This window comes from Oryzias latipes, chromosome 19 (assembly GCF_053564925.1).
Source record: "Oryzias latipes strain Hd-rR chromosome 19, Olatipes_Hd-rR_3.1".
NCBI classification, from domain to species: Eukaryota; Metazoa; Chordata; class Actinopteri; order Beloniformes; family Adrianichthyidae; genus Oryzias; species Oryzias latipes.
Window position 1 is genome coordinate 6,727,385 of NC_136255.1, and position 23,394 is coordinate 6,750,778.

At 38.8% G+C, this 23,394-nt stretch overlaps 1 protein-coding gene across 4 annotated transcripts; it reads right to left on the reverse strand.

The window, feature by feature from the left end:
* Window positions 1-228: 228 nt before the first annotated feature.
* fbrs (fibrosin) lies at window positions 229-22,731 on the reverse strand. 4 transcript variants are annotated; one of them, XM_078937936.1, is made up of 19 exons: window positions 20,938-22,731; window positions 18,356-18,532; window positions 18,044-18,070; window positions 17,911-17,940; window positions 17,672-17,720; window positions 15,534-15,861; window positions 15,204-15,427; window positions 13,361-13,408; window positions 12,031-12,275; window positions 11,893-11,937; window positions 11,678-11,776; window positions 11,191-11,256; window positions 10,949-10,987; window positions 8,649-8,720; window positions 8,358-8,511; window positions 7,962-8,042; window positions 7,670-7,753; window positions 3,662-3,878; window positions 229-3,127 (listed from the first exon to the last, which is right to left on the reverse strand). In XM_078937936.1, the coding sequence occupies exons 1-19, from the start codon at window positions 21,235-21,237 to the stop codon at window positions 1,570-1,572; spliced, it is 3,843 nt and encodes a 1,280-aa protein (XP_078794062.1). In that variant the 5' UTR covers window positions 21,238-22,731; the 3' UTR covers window positions 229-1,569. The 4 variants fall into 4 exon arrangements, with proteins under 4 accessions (XP_078794062.1, XP_078794061.1, XP_023805283.1 ...); XM_078937935.1 differs by having other exon boundaries at window positions 11,191-11,271; XM_023949515.2 differs by lacking the exon at window positions 13,361-13,408.
* Window positions 22,732-23,394: the final 663 nt, after the last annotated feature.

Consider the following 23,394-nt stretch of genomic DNA (forward strand, 5'->3'; position numbering starts at 1 on the left):
TAAAAGCGAACGTTTCTTTATAATTATTTACGTATCGGGTCTAACTTGAAATTATGTTACTTGGTAAACAACACCCAAAGTCTTAAGCAGTAGGAATTTGTTCTTTACCCTAGAAACGTAACAGAATTTATGTTTCGTTTATATATTAATGTATGGAAACCGAATGCATGCATGTAAAAATTAATATTCTATTGTAAGATTCTGAACACAAAGAGCCACACACCAGAGTAAACAACAGTTCATTTAATAATTAATCTTTGTGGTCTCTAGGGGGAAGGTCTGCAAGGTATAAAATGGTCATATTAAAATAATCGACCCAGTCTTTTCCCTCACAGAATACCCACTGTGTAGTTGCCTTTCTGACATCCTTTTTTCCACGCCTTTTTCAGCAAATGTCTCACTTAAGCATTGTATATAATTTTTTTTTCCTTTTTTAAAAGACACAACTTGACAGTTCAATGTACAAGGCTATAGTCTCAACAGACAGCACACAACCAGTGGACACACAAACAAACCTCGCTCTTAGCTTCATGGTTGCAAAACAGTTCTTTAAGATGCAAGATGTTGCAATGGATACGGCTTAATGTTCACAAATTTTTCATGTGAAGCGAGCCTCTTGCAGTCTTGCAAGATTTGAGACTATACTAACTGGGGAGAGAGTGCTGGTTGATACCCAAAACAATGACAAATAACATAACAGTGAATATATTTATTATTATAGAAGATAATTAATATTAAGAATAATAATTACAAAGGCATTTTCTATAGACTACTATAATCTGGTCCTGCTCATATAGTCAAGGGGAGACTGGGAATCAGTTACAGGAAGCTCTAAAATACTGTGTTCGCTCACAGTGTAGCACAGTTTATTTTTCCTCCATCCTTTTTGAGAGAGAAAAAACCACACAAAAAAAAACTTTGAATCACATGAGTGAAGGTCTAGAGCAAAGGTAGGAAACTGAGGTACACTGTTTACAGATCGAAACTAAATGGCCCAACCGGCATTATGTCTTTCACAACGACAGAGGGAAACATAATAAAGCACCAATCCTACATGCATGTTTGTAAAAACCTTCACCCAAAAATACCTGAAGTATGCTGAGAAGGGCAATAGGATTTCTCATATATAAACAAGATCAGTTTAAACACATCTTCAATGTGTTGTTCCTGGAGTAATTTTCAATCCACCTTGAAAAGGCTTTCTTAAAAGTTTGGATTGTAATTTACCTGATGCATTAAAAAATAAGCTGTGCTTTGCCTTGCTTACAGCTTTCAAATTTGACAGTTGTTTTACCTAAAGCCCGCATAAAATATGTTTAAAGGAGTGGATGTACATGTCTCATTGAATGAGACTGATAGAATCAAAGGGATTTTGTTTTGAGTCTTGCATTTTCCTCACTCGCACAACCTCCAGTCAATCAAAGTTCATCTTTTCTGGATACTGGAAACAGTCTGGTTGTGTAACTGGGGACACAGGGTATAGTAGTCTGCAAGAGGAAAAAGGGGCAGGTTGAGAGCAGCACAGTGATCCTGACATTTCCCTTAATCTCCACCGTGGTTGTCCCTGTACTATCTAGACTCTCCATCTTTGTGGGTGCTGTACAGGGCCAGGTCACCTGGCACTCCGAGTCTTGAACTGCGGGGCGGGGTGGACGATCGGTTGGCAATGGATGGAATGAGGGGAGGGGGTGCCCCCACGGAGAGTGCTCCCACCAAGCCTGCAGCAGTTTTTGTAAGGATTCCATTAGGCATGTGTTGTGGGTTAATTGGACCTAGGCGTGAGTACAGGCTGGCGTGGTGCTGGGAAGCAGCTCCTGAAGGAAGAGGATGGGTGAGAAGGCCAAGGTGGAGCTGCTCCAGATGAGCGGCGGCAGCAGCATGAGAAGAGCTTGAAAGGTGGGCGCCGGGGGGGAGGTGCGAGTGAATCCCAAAGTAGCGTGCCCGTTCATAGTCGTGCCTCAATATCTGTGCTCGCTGTTCCTCATCCATCAGCCCACCACCCGGCGGTCCAAGCTGAGGAGGGCGATCAAAGTGGTGGGCCATCAGGCCAAACTCTGGCCCCACAGCAGAGGAGGCATTAGAGGTAGAAGTTGGAGGGTGTTGAGGGGCGCCCACAGCTGCTGCAACCCTTTCAGCCTCCATAATGCGCTGATGCTGGAGAAGACGAGCCAGGTGTGGGTCGGTTCGCAGGGCTAAGTGTGGATCGGGATGAAGCGCCATAGCCTCCCGACGACGTTGGTGCTGAGGGGCAAATTCTCTCCATGGGTCCCAGGTGTAGCTATGGGGACCCTGTGATGGTCCTGGAGCAAAACGTTCCCCTCCTGGGCCGATTACGAGACCAGCAGCGCCCGCTGTACTCCCCAGGTATGCCTCAATGGCCCTTTTGTGTTCAAGCACAAGTTGTTGATGTGAGGGGGGGTTAGGAGTGGGTGGGGGGATAGGAATGCCAGGAGTGGGAGTTAGTGACAACGATGAAGAAGAAGGGGTTCCGGAACTGGGGTGGTGTGGATGGCTGTTGGGTCTCTCAAAGCTGTGGCTAGGTGCTGGAGGAGGAAGGGTGATAGGGATGTGCTCTGGCTCCTCTTTCCGCTCCTCTTTTACTTTGACTGGTGGGAGAAGTAGAGGGGGCTTGGACACAGGTGTGGTGGTCCGGTCAGACTTCTTGCCCTGAGACAAAGAAGCAATAGAGGAAGAGGCTGCAGATGAAGAGGGAAGATTACTGTCCCTTTGGGAGTGTAAGGGTTCACTGTTAAAACTGTGAGACATTTGGCCCTGTGGCCGTGGATAAAGGTCCAGAGGAGATGGGACTGAGCGGTTGGAGGGCGGGGGAGTAGTGAGCACGGAAGATGAGGAAGAACGCGGCCGGTCCCGGTCTGCTACTAAAGACGAAGAACCAAGTGGACCCCTTGAAGACATCGTTGGTACTGTCCTCTTGTCCCCATCTCTGTCTCTCTCGCGGTCTCTGTCTCTGTTAAAGCTGCGTGTCAAGTCCTCGAGTAGCCCACTGCTACCTCCAAGAGTACTGCTGTGGCCATTGATGTGGGGGACTGGGGTGCTACTTCGAGGTTTAAAAGAGGGGGCAACTGGAGACATCCTCACAGGTTGTCGGCCGTACAGCATGTTGTCCCTGCAAAACAGGATGAGGCAAAAGAAGCCTTAGTACCAAAGGATATAAAGCAGAATCAAATAACATATTTGATCTAATATTGGGCATTAAATAGAATTAACCGTTTAACACCAGAAATGTAGCTGGTGACACCTAAATAGAAAAGCAGCTTTTTTTCTCAGCGACAGAAGAAACTTGCTGATTGCCTAAACGGTTAAAGAGTCATGGAAGGTAGGAATGTAAACACTGGAGCAAAAGCTAAATTCTAAGAAAATGAGTCTGAATTATTTTGTTTTGTCACTAAAGTCTTTTATTTGCTTGAACATGAAGATGACCGGAATAAAAATATTTCTAGCACTTTTGTCTTTAAAAGTCTTTTTGTATGTTTAGCAAATTATAAATAAAAAATAAGCTTTTTCTTTCTTTCACACCAACAAATATTTACCTACTACCTAATCTAAGATATGTTCAACTGCAATAGAAACAGAAATCTGTGTGCGACTGTCACCAATGAAATATAATTAATGTATGCAAACATCAATATGAAGCCATTACCGGTCTTTTTCATCCTTGATATGGGGAATTTCTCTTCTCTCGCCATCCTTTGCTCGATCCCTTTCTTCCCTCTTCTCTGCTCCTTTAGCCCAGCTGGGGCCTCCAGGAAAACCAGAAGGGCCACCATGTAGACGGTTCCAAGGATCATGATGATTGGAGGTGGGTAGGCCTCCAACCACACCAGGTGGAGGGTCTTTAGGGCCAAACATAGAGCCAGCTGCATGAAGATGATATTTTATAGTTAAAAAAATGTCATCTTTAACTTTTCTTATTCAAAACTTGTGATTGAAATCACGTTGTGCAGTTAATATGTTGTGTAACTTAGTGAACACTACGATAAACAAAAGTAAAACCACAAATCAGTGGCAAGTCGTTACATTTGTACTTCTAAAATGCTGAAATGACATTTATAAACATTTCCTTGCTAAGTAAAATGTCTTCCACAAACCCTTTCACAGAGTCACTTTAGCACTGGGGAACCTTGTGTAGCTCGCCCAGCATTGTCTAGTTGATCAAACACAACTAAACAGTGAGACAACTTCCCACCAGAACACGATTGAGAGACCAAGTGTCTAAAATGTTTGGTACATGCTTTAGCGGTGGACTTTTGGACCATGTTCAGTCCCCATGGCTACTGAAATTAAGGCATACAACCTTGTACTCGTATATCAATGACAAACCCCAACACAGCCATTCACACAGCATGTCTCTGTGACAGCTGAGATGTAGCTGTACTATGAGACAGGAGAGAAAAATGTTATAACAGGAGAAATCCACTGAGAGATGACAAACATTAGCCCCCGTGTAAGTTCACCAAAAATATTTAACGCTAATCGGTCCAAAATATATAAAAAAGGAAGGAATTGATTTTTATTTTTTTTGGTCTTCTGATCAAATGTTAAAACGAATTGAAATCACACTTATCCCTAAGGGTAACAATAAAAAATAAATGTGCATAATTATATACTCCTGACAAAACCAGAACAGACTTAGCTTTTAAAACATTCTGGTGCAGTGCCTGTTATTGTGGATTAACTAGATGGTTAAAATCTGTAATACGTTCTTGACATGTCATCCACTGCACAGCTGCATCAAACTAACATAAAGGTGGACAAAGCCGAGCTGAAGATGTTGGGGTTCTCTTTGAGCGTGAGGTGGAAGGATAGGATCAGGAATGAATACATCGCAGCACATGGAACGCATCCTTGACACGCTGTTATGACCGCAGACTTGAATTAGACCTCAGTTCTTCATACATGGGGCAAAAATGTAGGATTCTGCAAGTTGTTTCACTTAAAAAGATGAGAAAGGTCTGTCATGTAACAAAGTTCACCTTAATACTTTGTAATGTGACCCTGGTTGATAATGACTGAGGTCAAACATTTTCTGCAGGTCTTCAGCATGTTTGCACTGCAGCTGCTGTTTGGTCCATTTTTCTATGCAGATCTTCTCAAGATCTGTGAGGTTTTGGGACTGTTGCTGGAAAACACAGACTTTCAAATCCCTCCTCAGATTCTCTCTTGGATTATGGTGCAGAGATATTCAGATGATCTCTGGCAAACTTCAGACGGGCCGGGACATGTGCTGGCTTAAGCAGGTCAGCGATCTTTAAATTCTATTCTATTTTCTAATAATTTCTCCAACAGTTGATCTCTTCTCATCAAGCTACTTGATTATTGTAGATTGGTTCATCCCAGTCTTGTTCAGGTCTACAATCTTAACCCCGGTGTCCTTTGACAGCCCTTTAGTCATGGTGGAGAGGTTGTAGTTTGATTGTTTAAGGGTGTTGACAGGTGTCTTTTACATAGATAACCAGTTCAAACAGGTGTCATTGATACAGGTAACAAGTGATGGATAGAATTACTTCTTAAAGAGGTAAAAGGTTTATGAGAGGTAGAATTATTGCTTGTTTGTAGAAGCTAAACACTTAATTTCTGCAATATGCAAATACATTCTTTCAAAATTAAACATGATTTTCTGGACTGTTTTGTAACATTCCGTCTCTCACAGTTAAAGTGTACCTATGGTTAACTTTACAGACCTCTCTTATCTTCTTTAAGTGGGACAACTTAAGGAAACTGGTGACTGAAAAGTACACTTTTGCTCGACTGTATGTAGATGGTTACAGTTATAAAAGCGTTTCAAAGTACCAACTGTCCCTTTGTCTGTTTTCCATATTACCAACAGTCATAGATTTTTGATAAGCTGCTGTAAATTTGAAAATCTAAGAGAAACTGATAATTCTGTCTTTATTTTTACATAACAAAATCTGTCAACTGTAAACCGTCCATAACAAAAACATTTATTTTTTAAAGGCTTATATGATGCTATTCTTAAGCCTTTTATAGTAAACATTATCCATTTATATATTAATATATTACCCTTGGCACACAAAATAACTTTTTTTTTTATTAGACATTTTTCTGATTTCTTTTCCAACCTGGAAGTAAGACTCGGTCTCTGAGGCACCGCCTTTTGGTCCGCCATTTCATGACGTCAACATAGGGCCAGCATCTTGCCCATTAAAATTAACAACATCCAAACTTTTGTCAAACACCGCAAGCTCCACAGAAAAACTGGCAGCGCAGACTCTTCCTGAAAGGGGCTGTTCTCACTGGTCTTTGTCAGCTCGTGAGAACCTGCTTGTTTTTATGGATTGGGAGGGGCTGGTGCTCAAGGTTTTTAGAGCAATTAACATTATAATACACTTAATAGCCAAAAAAAAAAACAAGATTTACCATGGTATAGGCCCTTTAAGTAGACAAAAATTATGCTTTATATTTCTATTTAAAAAGAAAAGAAATGTAAAACTGTAATAGAATTGCTGCTACTTGTAAACAGGGATTTAAATGCAGTGTTTAAACAAATAAAAAGAGAATTTTTTTTTTGCCCTAAACCTGTTTCAAATAATTGAAGTAATCCATAAAAGGAACAACTCAACAAGTTGCAACAGTCTGGTCATGAATTCAGATGAGCAGAACACCGTTGTGATCATTTAAATGTTCTTTTTGAACATTTATTTTATTGTAATATCATATTAGTTTTATTTCTTTCAGACGTTTTTTCCTTTACCTGGAAAATGGTTAGGCTGTTTTTAAGAAGCTGAACGAATGTTATTTCAACATGCTATGCATACATGCACTGCCTAGATTTGAATCTCTGTATTGAAGCTAAACCATAGATTTTATTACATATACATACATAATATGTAAGGGATAATGGCAGACGAAGTGTGCATTATCAGAAGTTAACGCACGCCGTGGAAGCCTGGACGCTTTGCGTCCAATGGTTGTTTCTGGGAAGTGCGTTAATTCTGATAATGCACACTTTGAAAGCCATTATCCCGCTTATACCATGGTCACAACAGAAAAAAATATTCAATCATTTAATTCATTAATTCGATCATAATTATATTTGCGTTATTTTTTCGGTTTAGATTGTTTTTCATTCACAAAAAGCGGACTATTTGTTACAATAGTGGCACAATTGTGAGCCGCGTTGTCACTGTAACATGACAATGCTCCGCTTAGCCGTCTGAGCCAACGTTGACTGCAGCGGCAAAGAAAAAGCCAGATTAAATAAAGCATCAGTTCAGAGAAAAGTTAACTGCTTACCGCTTGTTTTTGTCCAGATGATGAAGCAAAAGTTTGTTTTTGAGAAGCCAGGTCAGTGATTTAGAACATTTAAGCTATGTGACTAAAACTTCTCTTTTATGTGTGAATTATCACTGTGGATGACCACTTTTTAATCCACACCCAGCAGCCAATCAGAATCAAGAATTCACCTGGACCATGGTATAAATTATATTGACTGCATTTAAAACCTTTAGGAAGTGCTTTTCCGTGAGATCCAGAACAGTTTCTTCCATTATAGTGGATCACATTCTATGCTGTTGCTGTTCCCTAATCAACACAGGTTGTACCAAACAACCACCTGGATTGATTTAAATGTCTAAGAACACCCATGTATGCTTGACATGTGTATGATTGCATTTAATGTAAAACAGACCCAGAGTCGGGCTGCCAAGTCCTCCAAAGGCACTTGAACCCAGGTTTCCCAGTGGAGTGAAAGGTGGAGATCTGCCGTAAGGATCTAAACCAACAATAACATTTTTTTTTAAAGTAAATAAAAACTTTTATAAAACTATATTTTAACTTCAACACAGTTCACATATTTAATTACAAGAGAAACTTAATAAAATGAAATTGACCAAAATAAAAATGTATCAAAAGTTTTTTCTCAGTTATTTTTCATGTTTTAGAACAAATTCAGATAAAACAACACTTTTGGATGAGCTTACCCAAGTGTGCGGTGGGCGGAAGAAAGGAGGAATGTGGTGCTGATTGAGAGATGAAAGGACCTGCGGACGGATTGACTCCACCTAAAGAAAATAAGTAATATTAATGCTAGAAAAATAAAACAACATCAAGCAGTCTAAACTCAACCTCACACTTCAAGCCATGTTAAAAACAAGCTATAAACTACTGTAGAAATTTTAAAGCTTATAGGAAGAGTAGAAAGATGGAGAAGGCATGTTTTATTACACAATACTTATAGTAATTGTTCATTTACGTACCACATTGGCACAAAAGCAGAAATAAAATCCACTGAAGGCTTTGATACAAACTGCATTATTTTACAGTTATCTGTATTAACAAAAATGTCTTGTTTTGTCTCTGCTGCAAAAGTTTAGCACCTGTGGCTGAGAACAGACTGGGAGGTCTGGTTAAGTCATGGGTTGGAGGCAGACTTCTTCCCATGGGTCCGAGTTGGCCCAGTCCCCCAGGTCCAGGAAATCGGGCTAGCAGGTCGCCGCGGAAGTCCAATTTATGAGGATCAGCCTGCATCAGCTGCAAGTAAAAAGAGAATGAGAAACCAAACTCCTATTGTTATCCCATAAGATAGAAACTTCAAAAACACCAGCTAATTTGAGAACATTTATGCAAAAATTGTGTTCTCTCTTCTCATTGCTAATCCTAAAACTCACCTTTACTTTTTTCTGATGGTTTAGAATCATCCAGGCCACATATACATGCATAGCACACCATTTTCCTGGTTTCTGTGAAAGCACAAAAATCAGAATGTTTTACCATTAGATCCTATGATTAATGTATGTAACTTTGGGCGGAAAGCTAAAAATTCTTCCTGTGGTTAAAAAATATCCCATCTAAACTTTGTACAAGGTTGGGGTTTTGTAGAAGGAAAAAACACACACTGTATTTCGCCTATAAGCGGAATAGAAAATGTTTGGGTCTGACAATTATAATAGAATCCAAAGGCATACAGCAAACTGGCAGCGGCCAAGATTACAACAGAGTTTAGGATAAAAGCTGTGAAGGAACAAGGCGGTAAAGCAGAAAAAAGGCTTAAAAGACCATTCAAATTGTATTTTTGCTCTTGTTTTGTTCTCAATTGTAATATGTTCTTGTGGAATTTTTCTTTTGATGGAGGACATGCATAAAGAAAATTAAGTCAAATTTCATTTCTTTATTCAAACTGCCGTGAATTACAGGGGGGCTCAAACGTTTTCAGAGAAGGAAACTACTCAGAAGAAAGTAGGAAGCTACCATCTTAGCGCTGAAGGCATGAGGCGTTGACTAAGCCAGGGGGTCCTTCCCAAGAAACATTTTGAAAATTGGTTGCATTTATATGCATTTTCCAGGCATCTGGGCATTATTTCAGCTGATTTGAAAGGAGGATAGGGGAAAGGGGGATTTAACTTCTACTCCATCACTGTTGACAACTGTGATTTCCCCCAACCTGTTTTCCTGTGTCTGCTGATCTACGACACAACTTCCAAAACTGTTGAAGAGGAGCCCCTGAAGGATCATTGTTTGTGAGGTAAACTTACTTAACACTGTCAATGAAGTATTTCATTTTTAATGAAAAATAAGTCGTTTCTGTTTTCTTCAGCACAGCAGCACAACACGGTGTTAAAAACTGTCCCCTATCCCTCTGCCACCCCCGTGAGGAAACCTGTCAGTCAGTCACCTGTGGTCTGAACCAGTTGAAGATAATGAAGATTGTTCTCTTACATTTTTTAAGAAAATGAATTTGCATAAAAGGCATAAATTGTATGCAGAAGTCTTTGATGTCATCTAACTGTGAACTCACACTAATACATCCTGAGAAAACAAGGACAGATTTACTAGAGAGGGCGCAGATTGACACAAAATGGTATTCAATTTTTACATTAAATCGTAAACAATTTTTTGGATTCTTGCCATTATGTCACTGACAGTAAAGATGCAGGCATCGACAGACGCTGTCTGACACAGTCTCATGGGGGATGCTTTTTTCAGCACCACATTGGCTTTGCAATGCTAGAACAATGCTAATAAAGTTGCATTGTGTGGATTAGTTTCTGTTGTTATGTTTTATTAAATACAGTTTTAATTAATGTCCTCTGATTTAATTTTGTTGTATTAATCTGCAACATCTTAAAGTCTGGCCCATGAAAATATTGTCTAGCATTAAACCGGTTTGTGGTCACACACTGGTGACACAGGGAACAGCCCATTACCGTGGCATCATAGCATCAGTGTCTCATAACACCGCTGTCTTTAAATCAGCAATTTTTGCTCAAGGTTCTGTTTCTCACAGGTGTTTTTCTGTTCCGTTTATCCTCCAGTTCTGTGTGGATCCCATTAAAAATGTCCCGCTGTTTCCTCAGCCCAAACCAAATGTTACACAGAGGGGGTGGGGGCTGGGGGGAGCATCACGTTCTCGTGTCGCATGCACTTATGAACCTCGTGTGCACACAGGTTGAGGTGGACCATTAAAGAAAATAAACAAAAAGAGGGATAATTACAACGGCTGATTTTGCGCAAACACTTTTGCAGAGTAGCCTTCTAACTTGTACTCAGCAAAAAGAAAAAAACCCTTGTAAGTGGCGACTCTTACTTTCTCCACTTTTCACTGTACTGTACTTCTGGATAGCTCCAGTATCGCTCTCCATTTTTGTTGCACTGCTGATGTTAGGTTGGGGGAGTGAGGGGCAGTAAACTGACACGAGAGTGTCTTAACAGTTTGGTGACAGGAAGGGGGGTGGGGTTGCTTTGCACCTACAGTTCTGCACACAACTCAGAAGAGAATCTCTAATGAACCACTGCTGCTTTCTCCCAGAAAACAACTCAGGTTTTTTTTATTTTGTTTAAACATGGCATACTAATAATTAAAAGACCACTGGGAACACTTGTACAATGGATCAAATGATGATTGGAGGGGGTCTCTATAAAGGAACCATGGAAATAAAAAGGAAAATAAAAAACTGATGTTTTTGCTTACATTACTGATTTTCAACGATGTCCCAAATGGATCAGTAAGCTACAGGAGAGAGAAAAAAAGTAGAACCACTTCAAATCAGTGTATTGCATTCTTTTACAAGTAAAGCTATGTACTCTTTATTGCACCAACAAGACCCATGTATTTTTACATCTGAACTAAAAATATATCTCAGCACATGTGTTTACATAAAATAAAAAACATGCTGCAAGACTGGAAAATTTAACTTGAAGCATTAGTCTTACCCTATGGTCTTTAGGCTGCAGATGGTGAGGAACAACCCCAAGCCGTGTCATGTCAGGAGCGGTTCCCTGAGGGACAAGATGCTGTCACACACAGTACAGCCAATGAGCCTCAACTTACTAACACATCCGTATATCAGTTTCAGAAGCATATTTTGAGGAGATGCATATTCAATTCTTTGAAAAGCTTTCTTTCCTTTATATGTTGTCTTAAAGAGTCTTTTTTAATAGCAAACTATATATAAGATGGATAAGTAATAGATATCTGACACTGCACTAATATGTATGTATGTATATATATATATATATACACATATATATACATATACATATATATACATATACATACATATACATATATATATATATATATATATATATATATATATATATATATATATATATATATATACACATATATATATACACATATATATATAAAAATCTACATCTATTTCTATATCTATATATATATATTTTTTTGCCTCACCTTTGGCTGAAAGGCCCCCGCCAAGGAGCCAAAATGTCCAGTGGGAGGAATCACAGGGGACATATTTGGCACAGAGGGTGGCGGGTATTGTTGGAAGAACTTAAAAAAAAAAAACTTAAGTTAATAGCTACACTGTGTCAGTTGTAAATGTCCAAAATTCCTAAACACACATTATCCTCAGGTACTTCATCACGTGGAGCATGTGTGATACTCACAGTGTTAGGGTACAGTGCATCAATTTTGCCTGGAAACTTATCGAACTGTGTGAGAAAATGTACAGAGAGAGTAGAAACATTAAAGAAATCAAAAGTGGCTGAAAATCCAGCTGAATCCAGCAGAAGTCTTCCACTCACCAGAGGCGGTGCAGTAGCGGTGGATGGCAGGAAGGGTGTGAAGTGTTGGTGCGTGTGCGTGTGTTGGTGCTGGTGGTTGTGCTGATGGACCTGGAAGGCCAAAGGTTGAATCCCCAGCTGGTTCTGCAATGTGCGGCTTGATGAACTTGATGAAGAACTTGAAACAGATGGACCACCTGGACTGGAGCGGCCCACTGCTGTTCCGTTATTTTCTTGCCCTGGAGCGCTCCGTCTGCCTTCACGATCTGATGGAATCAAAAGGGGGCAGGTTACACATGTCAAGCTAAACGAGCAAGCTCTGTTTTTTAAAGCGTTGATTTTTCTAAATACTCAATGCAAATGACACTCAGCATAATTTTCAATTCACTATTAGAGTATATTAGAACGTATACATGTAACTGCAGGCCTCTGGAGGATCCTACACCTTGATGTTCGTGGGACTCCAGAGACACCAGCAGCTTCAAATATGTGCCTGTTGCTTGTTGATGGTATTTTAGCAGCTGTTCTTTTAATCCAATTTATTTGTCAGGCAGAAACAGTCCTCATTCTGTCTCCATCTACACAAACCTGTGTGTGTTTGGATTCAGCTACAAATCTAATACCTAATTTCATAGGGGTATGCAGACACTTAACCCCCCACACACACACAGACTAAAATGCACATAATAAAAGGTCCCATCCTCCCCTCCTAAGGCTATCTAAACATCCACACAACACCTATATTGTTTAAATGTATAAATCTCCTTCCTTCTTCTGGATATGACCCAGCAGAACATTTTAATGAGCCATTTTCAACAGTGTGTTTCCTCAATGATTCCCCAAAATTGTGAGGTGGAGGCCATTCAGGAGGATCTTCTGAGTAATGCCTTGCCCCAGCCTTCTCTCCTCTGTACCTCTGTTCTTCTCCCTCTTCATCATCAGCTGATCGTCTCTCTCTCTATCATCATCATCATCATCATCTGAACCTCTCTCCTCATTCATTTCTGTTGGGACTGACTTGTCATGCATGTCTGCACTTGTTTTCCCCAAAATAAGTGAACAGGTGGTCAGCAGAAGTTTAAAGCAGTATGAGCATCTAGGTTTTTGTGACTTTAATAGTTTAATTATTCCTACCTGAAGTAATCTCTGCTCTCTTTTCTATCAGATGCATCACCAACCTCATGTCTGTCTCCTGTGTTCTTCTCCACCAAATCATATTGCCAAGCAACAAGTTTAAATAAATTAAACATCTTGCTAATGCAGGTTTTTAAAAAAAAAATAAAGAATACCATTTGAAAATGACTGACTTGGTATTAACTGACTTTGCCCTGAACGTCCACCATAGACCAACCTGATTCTTTCCTCCTTCTGTCCTGATTCTTTCTCTCCATCCTCAGAGCTGTACGATATAAACTTTGTGTTAGGAAGATTTTAAAAGAATACAGTAACTTAACTATATGTAAAAATAGAAACATTTTTAATTTTAAATTTTATTTTTGTTGGATATCACTTAGTGGTGTAATAGAATAGAATAGATTTCTTTATTGTTGTTAAACATCTCCAAATGTTCAATTAAAATCCAAAGTGTTGTTCAGCCGAAGTGATATTAAAAGCAAAAGGCTGTAAACTAAATAATCACTCAAAAAAAAAGATTTATTTAAAAAGAAACAAAAACACCATCTAACCCATCATCACACATACTTCTGCCTTCTGCCCATAGGAGCAACTTTTATCATCATTTAGTGCCGTTTCAGTCATAGGATAAAACATTTTCAGTGTTTTGGTACATCTAGTTAAAGAAATTATTTTAAACAAAATCAGTACAAACAAGCTCCTTTTTTCTCTTCATGATTATTGATACTTTAAATCCTGCTCAGTACAGTTGCAAGACACTTTTGTGACCATTTTACTGGTAGCTTTTTAGCCTGAATGTTTCCAAGCCTGTTGTGAACTCTGCTATAAGGTTCTTGCTGTCTCTCAACCATTTAGAGAACTTTTCTTCATTCACACCACATCTTTGTCCCTTTTGCATTTTCTGTTTTGATTGTTTCTTTTGCCTTTCCATTTAATCCTGTCATCAGATGATCACACAATTCAGATAAAAACAACAGCTCGCTCTGCGAGAGCGCGCTCCAGCACGTTCTATCGGACACGTGCTGGATGGCGCTCTCTGTACAAGACCCGAGGGAGGGAGGAGCGGCTGCGGCGCCCAATCAGTTACGATGTGCTTCTGTTACTGATCTTATCATGTAAATATGTGCACAAACAGCTGTGAAATTGGAAAAATACGGACTATAAATAATTTGCACCACTTCAGTTTGGCGCCCCCTTTGGCCGGCGCCTCTATGGGACGCATATGCTACATTCCCACTTTTTGGGCCACTGATTGCGCTAAACCTTTTTTCTTCAATGATTTGTGATCTTCACTGGTGTCCATGGATTACATGAAATACTCCTCACCTTTTTCCACCTGTGTCATGCAAGGGATAACACGTCAATGTAAGGATCGGGTCATCTGGACCCCATTGGATAGCACAATTAATAGTACTTTGATCATGCTTAGGTTTTCACTATCAAGGGATTTCATACCTTGTCTGAGGCATTTACCCGTTTCATGCTTTTCAGCAGCATAAAGATCCTTTTTCTTTCCCATATTGCTTAACAATTTTGGTTTGCTTAATAACGTGGAACGTCCTTCTTTATTAGTTTTTCCTTAAATTGAACTCACCTTGCAAACTAATTATCACAGGTGTCTGAGACTGATGTTAGCAGTCCGAAGAGCCCCGAAACACAACATAATCCATGAGTTTAAATGAAAAACAAATAATTTGATCTTTTTGACACTTAAACACAATTTTACTAATAGTTTGGAATGCACTGTAAGACGATGTTCTATGAAATTCACTAAACCCCACTGCAAGCCAGAAGTTAAACCCCACTGCAAGCCAGAAGTTGATCAAGCGTTGAGTTTCTGCTTTTACCTAAAAATAAAAGTCCGTTCAGCGCTCATGAGATTACGTCTCCCTTTGTCAACATGGAACTCTGTAAACCTTCATGTCAAAGTCAACACAACCACAAGAGGAAGTCTGGGTTAGATTTGTGTCCGTCACATGAGTGAGGATGTCCACATTTACAACCGAAAGAAGACAGCAGACTGTAGCAGCAGTGAAAGACCTCCTTTCTTTTCTCTGTACCTGCTGATGAGTAGACAGGACCTTGAAGGAGAGGCGGAGGGGGAGGAAGTCCCGGAGAGGACGTGAACAAGGCTCCAGAGCTGGCTCGGGATGGGGGTCGCAGGGGCCCTGAGGAACCTGAGCCCCGGTTATAGGGCAGAGACACGCTAGTTGAGGGAGTTGGGGGGCGCATAGAAGACGAGGAAGACAAAGCAGATGGTGGAGGCTTGATTGGGGTGCTGCTCCTAAAAGAACGGATTAAAAGAAACAAGAAAGTGAACAGACAATTAAGAAAGAAAAACTATCAATCCAAAAAGATTCATCACAATGGCAACTCTTGCAAAAACATACCTGTTGTTAAGGTTGTAAATGGAGTGAGATCCTCCATGTACGAAAGGTTTGGGTTTAGAAAGGGGCGGGCTGCCATTGTGACGACTGCTGTTGCCGTTGATGGGGCTGGGCCGTGTGACCGATGCAGTGGCCGGCGAATTGGAAGGCAGGCAAGAGAAAGGGGCAGAAGAGGTAGAAGAAGACACAGATTCTGGGAAGTGCGACTCTTGGCTTTTCTCCTGACTGCGCTCAAGGCCAGAGACCAGCGGGGTCACCATTAAACGAGATGCAACCCCACAGCGAGCCGGCAGAGGCGGACAGCTTTTGTTTGAAGAAGCAGGATCAGCAACTAAAAAACAATGAGAGAAAACAAACATCAATATTTTCCTGTCTTGTACCTTATTTGATGTATTCTTTATTTTGCAGTTATTCACAAATTATAAACAGAAAGAATAAAGGCTGAAGCTTTAATTTCTTAAACATAAGGTTTAAATGTAAATGGCTGTTTAAAAAATGCTACAGTGTGTAAAACTCCACAACAACAACAAAATCAGGCTAGAAAATGGAGAAAATATTTTGGGACTGTAAGATTATCAAGAAGTATTGGTCTGACATACATGAACATCTGCAAAATGTATTTTCTATTGTTTTCCCCTTGTCCTTTGAAAGTCTGTTTTTGAGTAAAATCGATGGCCTAGACAACAAAAATAAGAAACTGCTTTACATTCTGCTGGCAGCCAGTAAGAAAGCAATAACCAGAAAATGGCTTAAACCTAAACAACCAACAACAGAGGACTGGATTGATTTGGTACAACGGATTTATATAATGGAAAGAATCTCACACTCTTTACAAATAAGGCTGGATGTTTTTTACGCTACTTGGTCTATATGGACAGAATATGTTAAGCCTGTAAGATTAGACTTTATCTGAAATCATGTCGTATCATTTATGTTTCGAAAGTCCCTGCTTCCTCACATGTTCCTTTTTTATTGATTATTATTTTGTTTTTTTATTTTTCCATTAAAAAACTGAGAAAGCATGAACATTGTAACCCGTCAAAACAATGTACAATTTATCCTGTGCTTTTTCAATAAAAAATAAATTTGAAAAAAAGAAAATGGGGAAAATTATAACTAATGTTCCTCTTGCACCAAGATTTATGGGAGAGCAGCTTTTTATGAATTTACAACATATTGAGATGTAAAAATATACTATAGTCTTAACATTTTTTATATGGTTCATCGCTCTAATTTGGAAGGGTTGGTACAACATTAATAATGTAATAATAAAATAATAGCAGAAGGGTGCAAAAAAAAAACAGAAACTTAGCCACTCACTAATATGATCAAAACAAACATTTATAGCTGTGAGAAATCTGATTGACACAATCAGTGTCTGCGTATGAATTGTTTATGAATGCTCATTATTGAGGATCTGAACTCAGTCAGCAAAGCCAAGGTTTAAATTTTATAGCTTAACATCGATCGCAAATATTTCAGAAACTCAATAATCTTCACTCTCTGAAACCAAATGTCAACACTTTCACGGAGTGGAACACAACCCAAGTTGATTAAATTGCTTTTTTTAATGAAGCAACTCAACAAAAATAGAGATTGCGGGGAAGCCTCGCTTTGGTAAAATGCAAAGTGATGCCAGGAGAAGATGAAACAACTCAATAACAGATATTTTTGAGATCCTGGACCAATTTATAAAAAAATATCAATATTTAAAATCAAAGTTCTTTAAAAGCTTGTTGTCAAATATTCCTCTATAAAAATGTTGCAGTTTGATTAAAACCTGGAAAGATCACGTAAGCAAAAAAGGTTTTAAGTCCCGGATGTGTTTCTACTTAGAATATATTATTGGCCTCAGATGACAATTAAGCAACTTACTTTGTAACTAACACAAAAAACATGCAATATTTTTGCGTACTTTCAGTTGCCTGAATGCAACAGTTTGGTTTTACTATTTGACTGATAAGGTTACTAATTCAAATATTGACTATGGATAGATTTTATCCTCTCTGAATAAAATTGTCACATGAAACAAAGAAAAAAACAATAACAGCTATCTTTTTTTCTTTTGAGATAATAATATAGTCCTACAAAACAAGAAAAGAAGATCAAAATGCCATAAAAAAGGGCAACATTTCTCAGACCTTTACTGGTGCTGACAGTGAACACTGGATCTACGTCATTGTCAGAAGCCTACACAGGAAGACAAACATAAAGTTCTTATTAGTAGAAGAATCACATGGATATCCTTACTGAACGACTTTTCATCATTGTGTTGTCACTTGTTTGACGAGTGACATTATATATTCCTTTATGACGAGCATGTAAACTATTTATTTAGGAAAAACGGGCAACCACCACCAACTTTAGAAATGATCCGAACCTTTTCTCCAGCATCACTCTCAGTGTCACACTGAAAAAAACACAAAATACAAAATTTATATTGAGATTAGCATTCACAATATGAAATCATGTATATAAAAACGTGAACACACAGGTAAAAAGTTTGAACTTACAATGTAGCCAGTTTCCAAATGCGGGCCCTAGAAGAAAAAATATACGACTTATAATTCACACTGATTTTACCTTTTTCTTCTTGGTTGTAAAGAAAAACTCTACCTTGCTTAAGAAATAAAAAAATTAAAAGCTCTTAGGCGTTGTTAGTATTGGTGCAACAACACAGCTTTCAACCAGTTTTACTTGCTGTCTTTAAACAGAGGCATGTACTTGTCCTTGACAAAACCCAAGAGTCAACATAGTTGTTTAATTAAGAATGATCTCAATGTCAAGTGACAACAGTTATCCAGCAGATGAAACCATTGGCTCACCTCAGTCTTTCTTCTCTTGTGACCACTCTTTTTACAGCAGATGCCGGAGTAGCTGTGTGGGGCCCCTTCGTCAGGCTCTGACAGCGGACCTCCACCGTTCTCCTCAGGACCTCGTTTCCCCTTGTTTCTCCTTCCAAGCATGTCGCTGCGCTGACTAGGCTTTAGGGAACAATCCAGCTAACAACAACAAAAAAAAGGAAAAGAGTCATTTCAAAAAGAACAACATTGCATTTTGTGTTTGCCTGAGGTCAAACAACACAAGCAAAACAAATGCTGATTATCTTTCCTCTGCATTGTTTCTACAGTTAAGTACAAGACTTTAATGCAAAAGGTTTCCAAGAGGGGGAAGTTGCTTGTGTGAAACTACAGCTAATAGCCTTTTAAAATCTGGGATTTTAGAAGGCTTCCTGCAGAAATGATTAATAATGACAGAGGTTATTAATCTCCTGACCAGTTTCCTCTCTGCTAAGAGAGTAGTATTGGTCTGTCAAGTTGTCAGATTATGAAACAGTGGGGGAAAACAGACAGACTACCAAAATTTTGTTTCCTTATTTGGCAGTTTTTATTCAGACGCCAAGACGAGAACATTTCCAAGGATTGGCAACACCACAACAGCGTTATCTACTTGGCATTCTAACTTATAAATTCATTTGTTTCATGTATCATTAGTCAAAAAGAGTGAAAACTTTTTTTTTAACATTTTCACTTAAAGTTTATAGTTGTCACATTTTTAACATTCTTCTCCACAAGGTTATTTCAACGTCATTGCTGAGTGTCCGTCCTGCTTGTATTAAGTATTAACAGGTGTCTCTCACGTATATATATCGTCAAAAATTTCCTTTGGTATTTTCATTCTTACATAAAGTTAGAGATATTTATAAAATTATTACACAGAACTGGAAACATTTGAAATGTTTGTTTGTTCTTAATTTGGATAAATACAACTAATACAGCTAATAAAATTCTAAAATTCTGAGAAAATTAGAGCATTATTATAGATTATGTAGTTGTTAAAGATTATTTTTAACACAGCAATATTGGACAAATAAGAAATATGAACATGCACAGCAGTCAATTCTAGTCTTTACATGAATTTCTGCAGCAATACTGCCTTGCATCGATGTGATCTGTCTGTTGCAGAGGCCCAGGCTGCGGGGGTTGACTTTGGGCTCTTGGGTCTTTTTAACATGACAATATTAATTCTGTATAAGGTTGAGGTCAGGTAAGTTTGAAGATCAGTTCAATTGAAGAGACACAATGGTGCCTAATCAGGACCTGCTAGTAAATGGTCACAAAACTGGTCAGCGTAGGGATACAGTGTTCTAATGTTTGCTGGGAGACAGCAGCAATCATGTTGGACATGATATAAAATCAAGTATGAAACGGTCATCCAAAGCAACACTGACTAAGAACATTTAAATTAAACTTTCTTCCAGACCGTGGGACTTTCAATTTCCAAGGAAATCCTAGTTTTACTTTGGTTTATTAAGTGGACATTATAGACCACTGAGCGACAGTGCAAATCGTACATAATTTAAGTTCAAGCATGGCTTGACACAAAGACAGCCAGATTTGATATCCATGAGGCTATAAGTGGATGCATGGTGGTCCTTTTAAATATCCACCAAATTATTTTATTGACTTCGTTAAAAATGCATAATTAAAAATACATTTTTTAACTTTCCAGTATTGTGTTTTCCATGCTAGACTAAACCAAACAACTTAAAAGGACAGACAACCTATGTTCCTAATAATTACTCCATTTAAAAAGTGTGATACTCATCATAATTTTTTGAAATACTTAACTTTGGAGTTTGGTGAGATGTGCATACATAAAACAGACAGACAAGCAACTGTGGTGAATTTGACTGGAAAATGGAGTTGCCATGGAGAACAGTAGACATGTTTGACTGAACGTTTGCATGGAAGAGCAGCTTTACCACACAACCTGAACACACAATAGGATTATATCCCATCATAAACATACTTATTTTAACTTGAATAGCAGATAATGTTATCAAACTACCAAGCTGCACACTAAAAACAATTCAGGCATTTCTTACATACCACATTAGGGCAAATGCTCAAACTAACACTGGGAACACTAATAGATTTTAATTCTTTGATTACATGAATCATTAGATAGTTTTGTTTGAAATCCTTATCAAACCGGTCTAACGACAAACATTCAGTCAAGCAGTAATAAACAGTTACCTTTGACTAAAAAGCCATAAACCTGAACATCCCACTAAATTACGGCTTCAATAATTTAGATCCCTTCAGTACCAATTACTAAAAAAACATTTGTTTGGGAATTAGAAGTTATGTGAAAACCTTAAAGGATGTGTTTGTTTGTAGCATTTCAAATCTGTAGCTAAAGTAAAGGGAAATGGTCTAAAAAGATAAATAGGGGGAAACTGAGAGGATTGCAACAGATCTCCTTACTGCTACTCTTCAAATAAATTAGAGTGGAATGCGCCATGTTTCTGTCAGACTTTATGTGACTGTAATAAATCCATATACCAACATTGATGAGAAATTAAACTTAATGAATGACAGCTGATGTAAATCGGGACATTTACCTCGAGTGCCTCCAAGCTGATAAAGCTCGCGATAGCAAAGCCATCGATGATGTCTTCCTCGCAGGACACAGACTCTTTCTTCCTCCGACGAGGAGGCTTGTGTCTCCCAAAGCCTGGCCGGCCATCTCTCCCACCGGGACCGATGACACTGTTTGCGCCACAAGCCTCTCGATCAGAGCCGGAGGACATGGACGTGGCCCGCTCCTCGGCCAGGTCCACTCTCCTCCGCCGCTCTCTGTCTCGCTGTGATCGGGACCGGCGGCTCTGTCTTGACCCACTGCTTCTGCTCGGGCCTTCCATGTTCAAGCGCCACGTCTTTTTTCCAACTCCAATGGAACCAAACAAAGGCACTTTATGCAAGTCCTGGTCCGGTGGAAGGCACCAAACCGCGAACGTAAACGAAAATAAAATACCAACACACAGGGCAGGCCCTCGCAGGAAGCCCCTGTTAAAATGGCGTTAATGAAAGCAGTGACTATTACTTATCGTCCACTGACAACAGTCTGCTGGCATTGGTGCCTTTCTTTCTGCGAATTTTAAGTGTCATTTCAATAAATCTGAATACAAATCCACATAAGAACTTTAAATATCCTCGACATTTAAAAGAACAGTCGTCAGGTGATAGTTGGCAGTCTCCCAAAGAAAGCTAATATTAGCTGGCTAGCACAGGAGCCTGTAACCCACTGAAGTTAGACGTATGTAAACAAAAAAGACAAGTCTACGGGTCTAGCATACGAATAAGACCAAATACCCATACGAAGATGAACTATTTAAAAGCCCGTTTACGATTTAATTTTTAAATACAACATTCTGGGAAAAAATGTATTTCTGCTGACAAGTATACTAGCCAAAAAATGATACGGTTAGTAAGTTAGCAATAACCGATTTATGACATTAAACACCGCGGTGGTGTCATTTTACATTGAGGTTAAATTTAACGTGTTAATATTGGCAGCTAACAGTTAGCGTCCAATTTTCCATTAATTAAAGCTTTCGACTTGCTTTTAGGTGGTAAAGCTTTTTGGCGTCAGGTTTGTGTTGACTTCTGCCAAATTAGCTCACTGGTAGCATTTAGATTCTAAATGCTAACACAACACCGTACAGAAATTTCGGACAACAATCCGATAATATAACTGTGTTTTTAAAGCGTAACCACAAAAATCGGTAAGTCCACTATTCAGCTGGTTAGTTAACTAATATCCATTTGCCAGATTAATAAATTATTTTCCTGCCGAGATGTTCTTGGCCGATGGTGATGGTTGAATTCGCATCAGATCAAAAGAAAGACGTAATGTTAGCACTTTGGCTAGCTAGCGTCGATCCAGCTGTTAGCGAGCTAAGCCACACATAGGAGTCCCTAAATGTTTACGGAGAAAAAAAACTTGGCTATTTTAAAACATTAAACGCTGACAAAATACCAATTTACTTTTTCACACACAACTCGCCATCTACTGTTTCTCCATTACAAGAAAAAAAAATCAAGGCCCAAATCCAGAAGCCTCGGATTTGATTTCCAGGGTATGAGACGAGCCCCCGTTGGGCTGGGCAGCTCCTGTTCATGCAGTCTGTATAATCCAATGATCAGAAAAGGTTGTAACATTAGCCATCATCTCGGGTTTGCATTGATTCCAGAGCGGAAGTTTCGGCACAAAAAAACAGACCTTTTCCAACGCAGTTCTTTCAAAAGTTGCTACTGTATTGGAAATGTATCGTTAAAATGAGGGAGACACAACCCTTGTCAGTCGTGCAGTGCATTGTGTGCGCTGCTCTTCTTCTTCGGTCCACAGGTTGAGTGTTTAAAACCCTGGCTGTAGTTACTGCCACCTAGTGGACACCGTGAAATTTGTAAATAACTGAAACGTGAAATATAAAATACGATTTTAATACCTTTTCATTTTTAGCCTTTTCTAAACGGGTTGAAAAAGTATTTTTTATGACAGTTGTAGATAATAAACTAATAAAATGCCATTCTAATAAAGGGTCACGTGTGTCAAAACTTCTGACACGCAGTACGCAGCAAGAGAAGGTTAATTGATTTCATTTGGTCGTTTTTTTCAAGCATTACAAAATAAATATTACATATAATATTACAAATAAAAAAAATACAAAACACATATATGTTAAACCCACTTAAGATATTAGGTAATAACCTGGTTTTCTTTTTCTTTCTTGATTTTAAACACAAAAATGAAAATAAACATGAGTTAAAATAGACAAGGCAAAAAAATGTGCTTGAAAAGCAGTGGGTAGGAAAAAGATCTTATTTGATCCCACCCCTTTTTACAACATCTTATGTTGTGCATATATCTATATTTATGCTTTTTTTCCCCTTCAAAACATTCAAATTTCCATCTGTATGACACATATGCGGAAGTGACTTTATTTATTGTTTTTATTGATCATTTTTTAGTCTTTTAAAGTGTCATTAATGACATCTCGTACGTTTTTTTGAATACA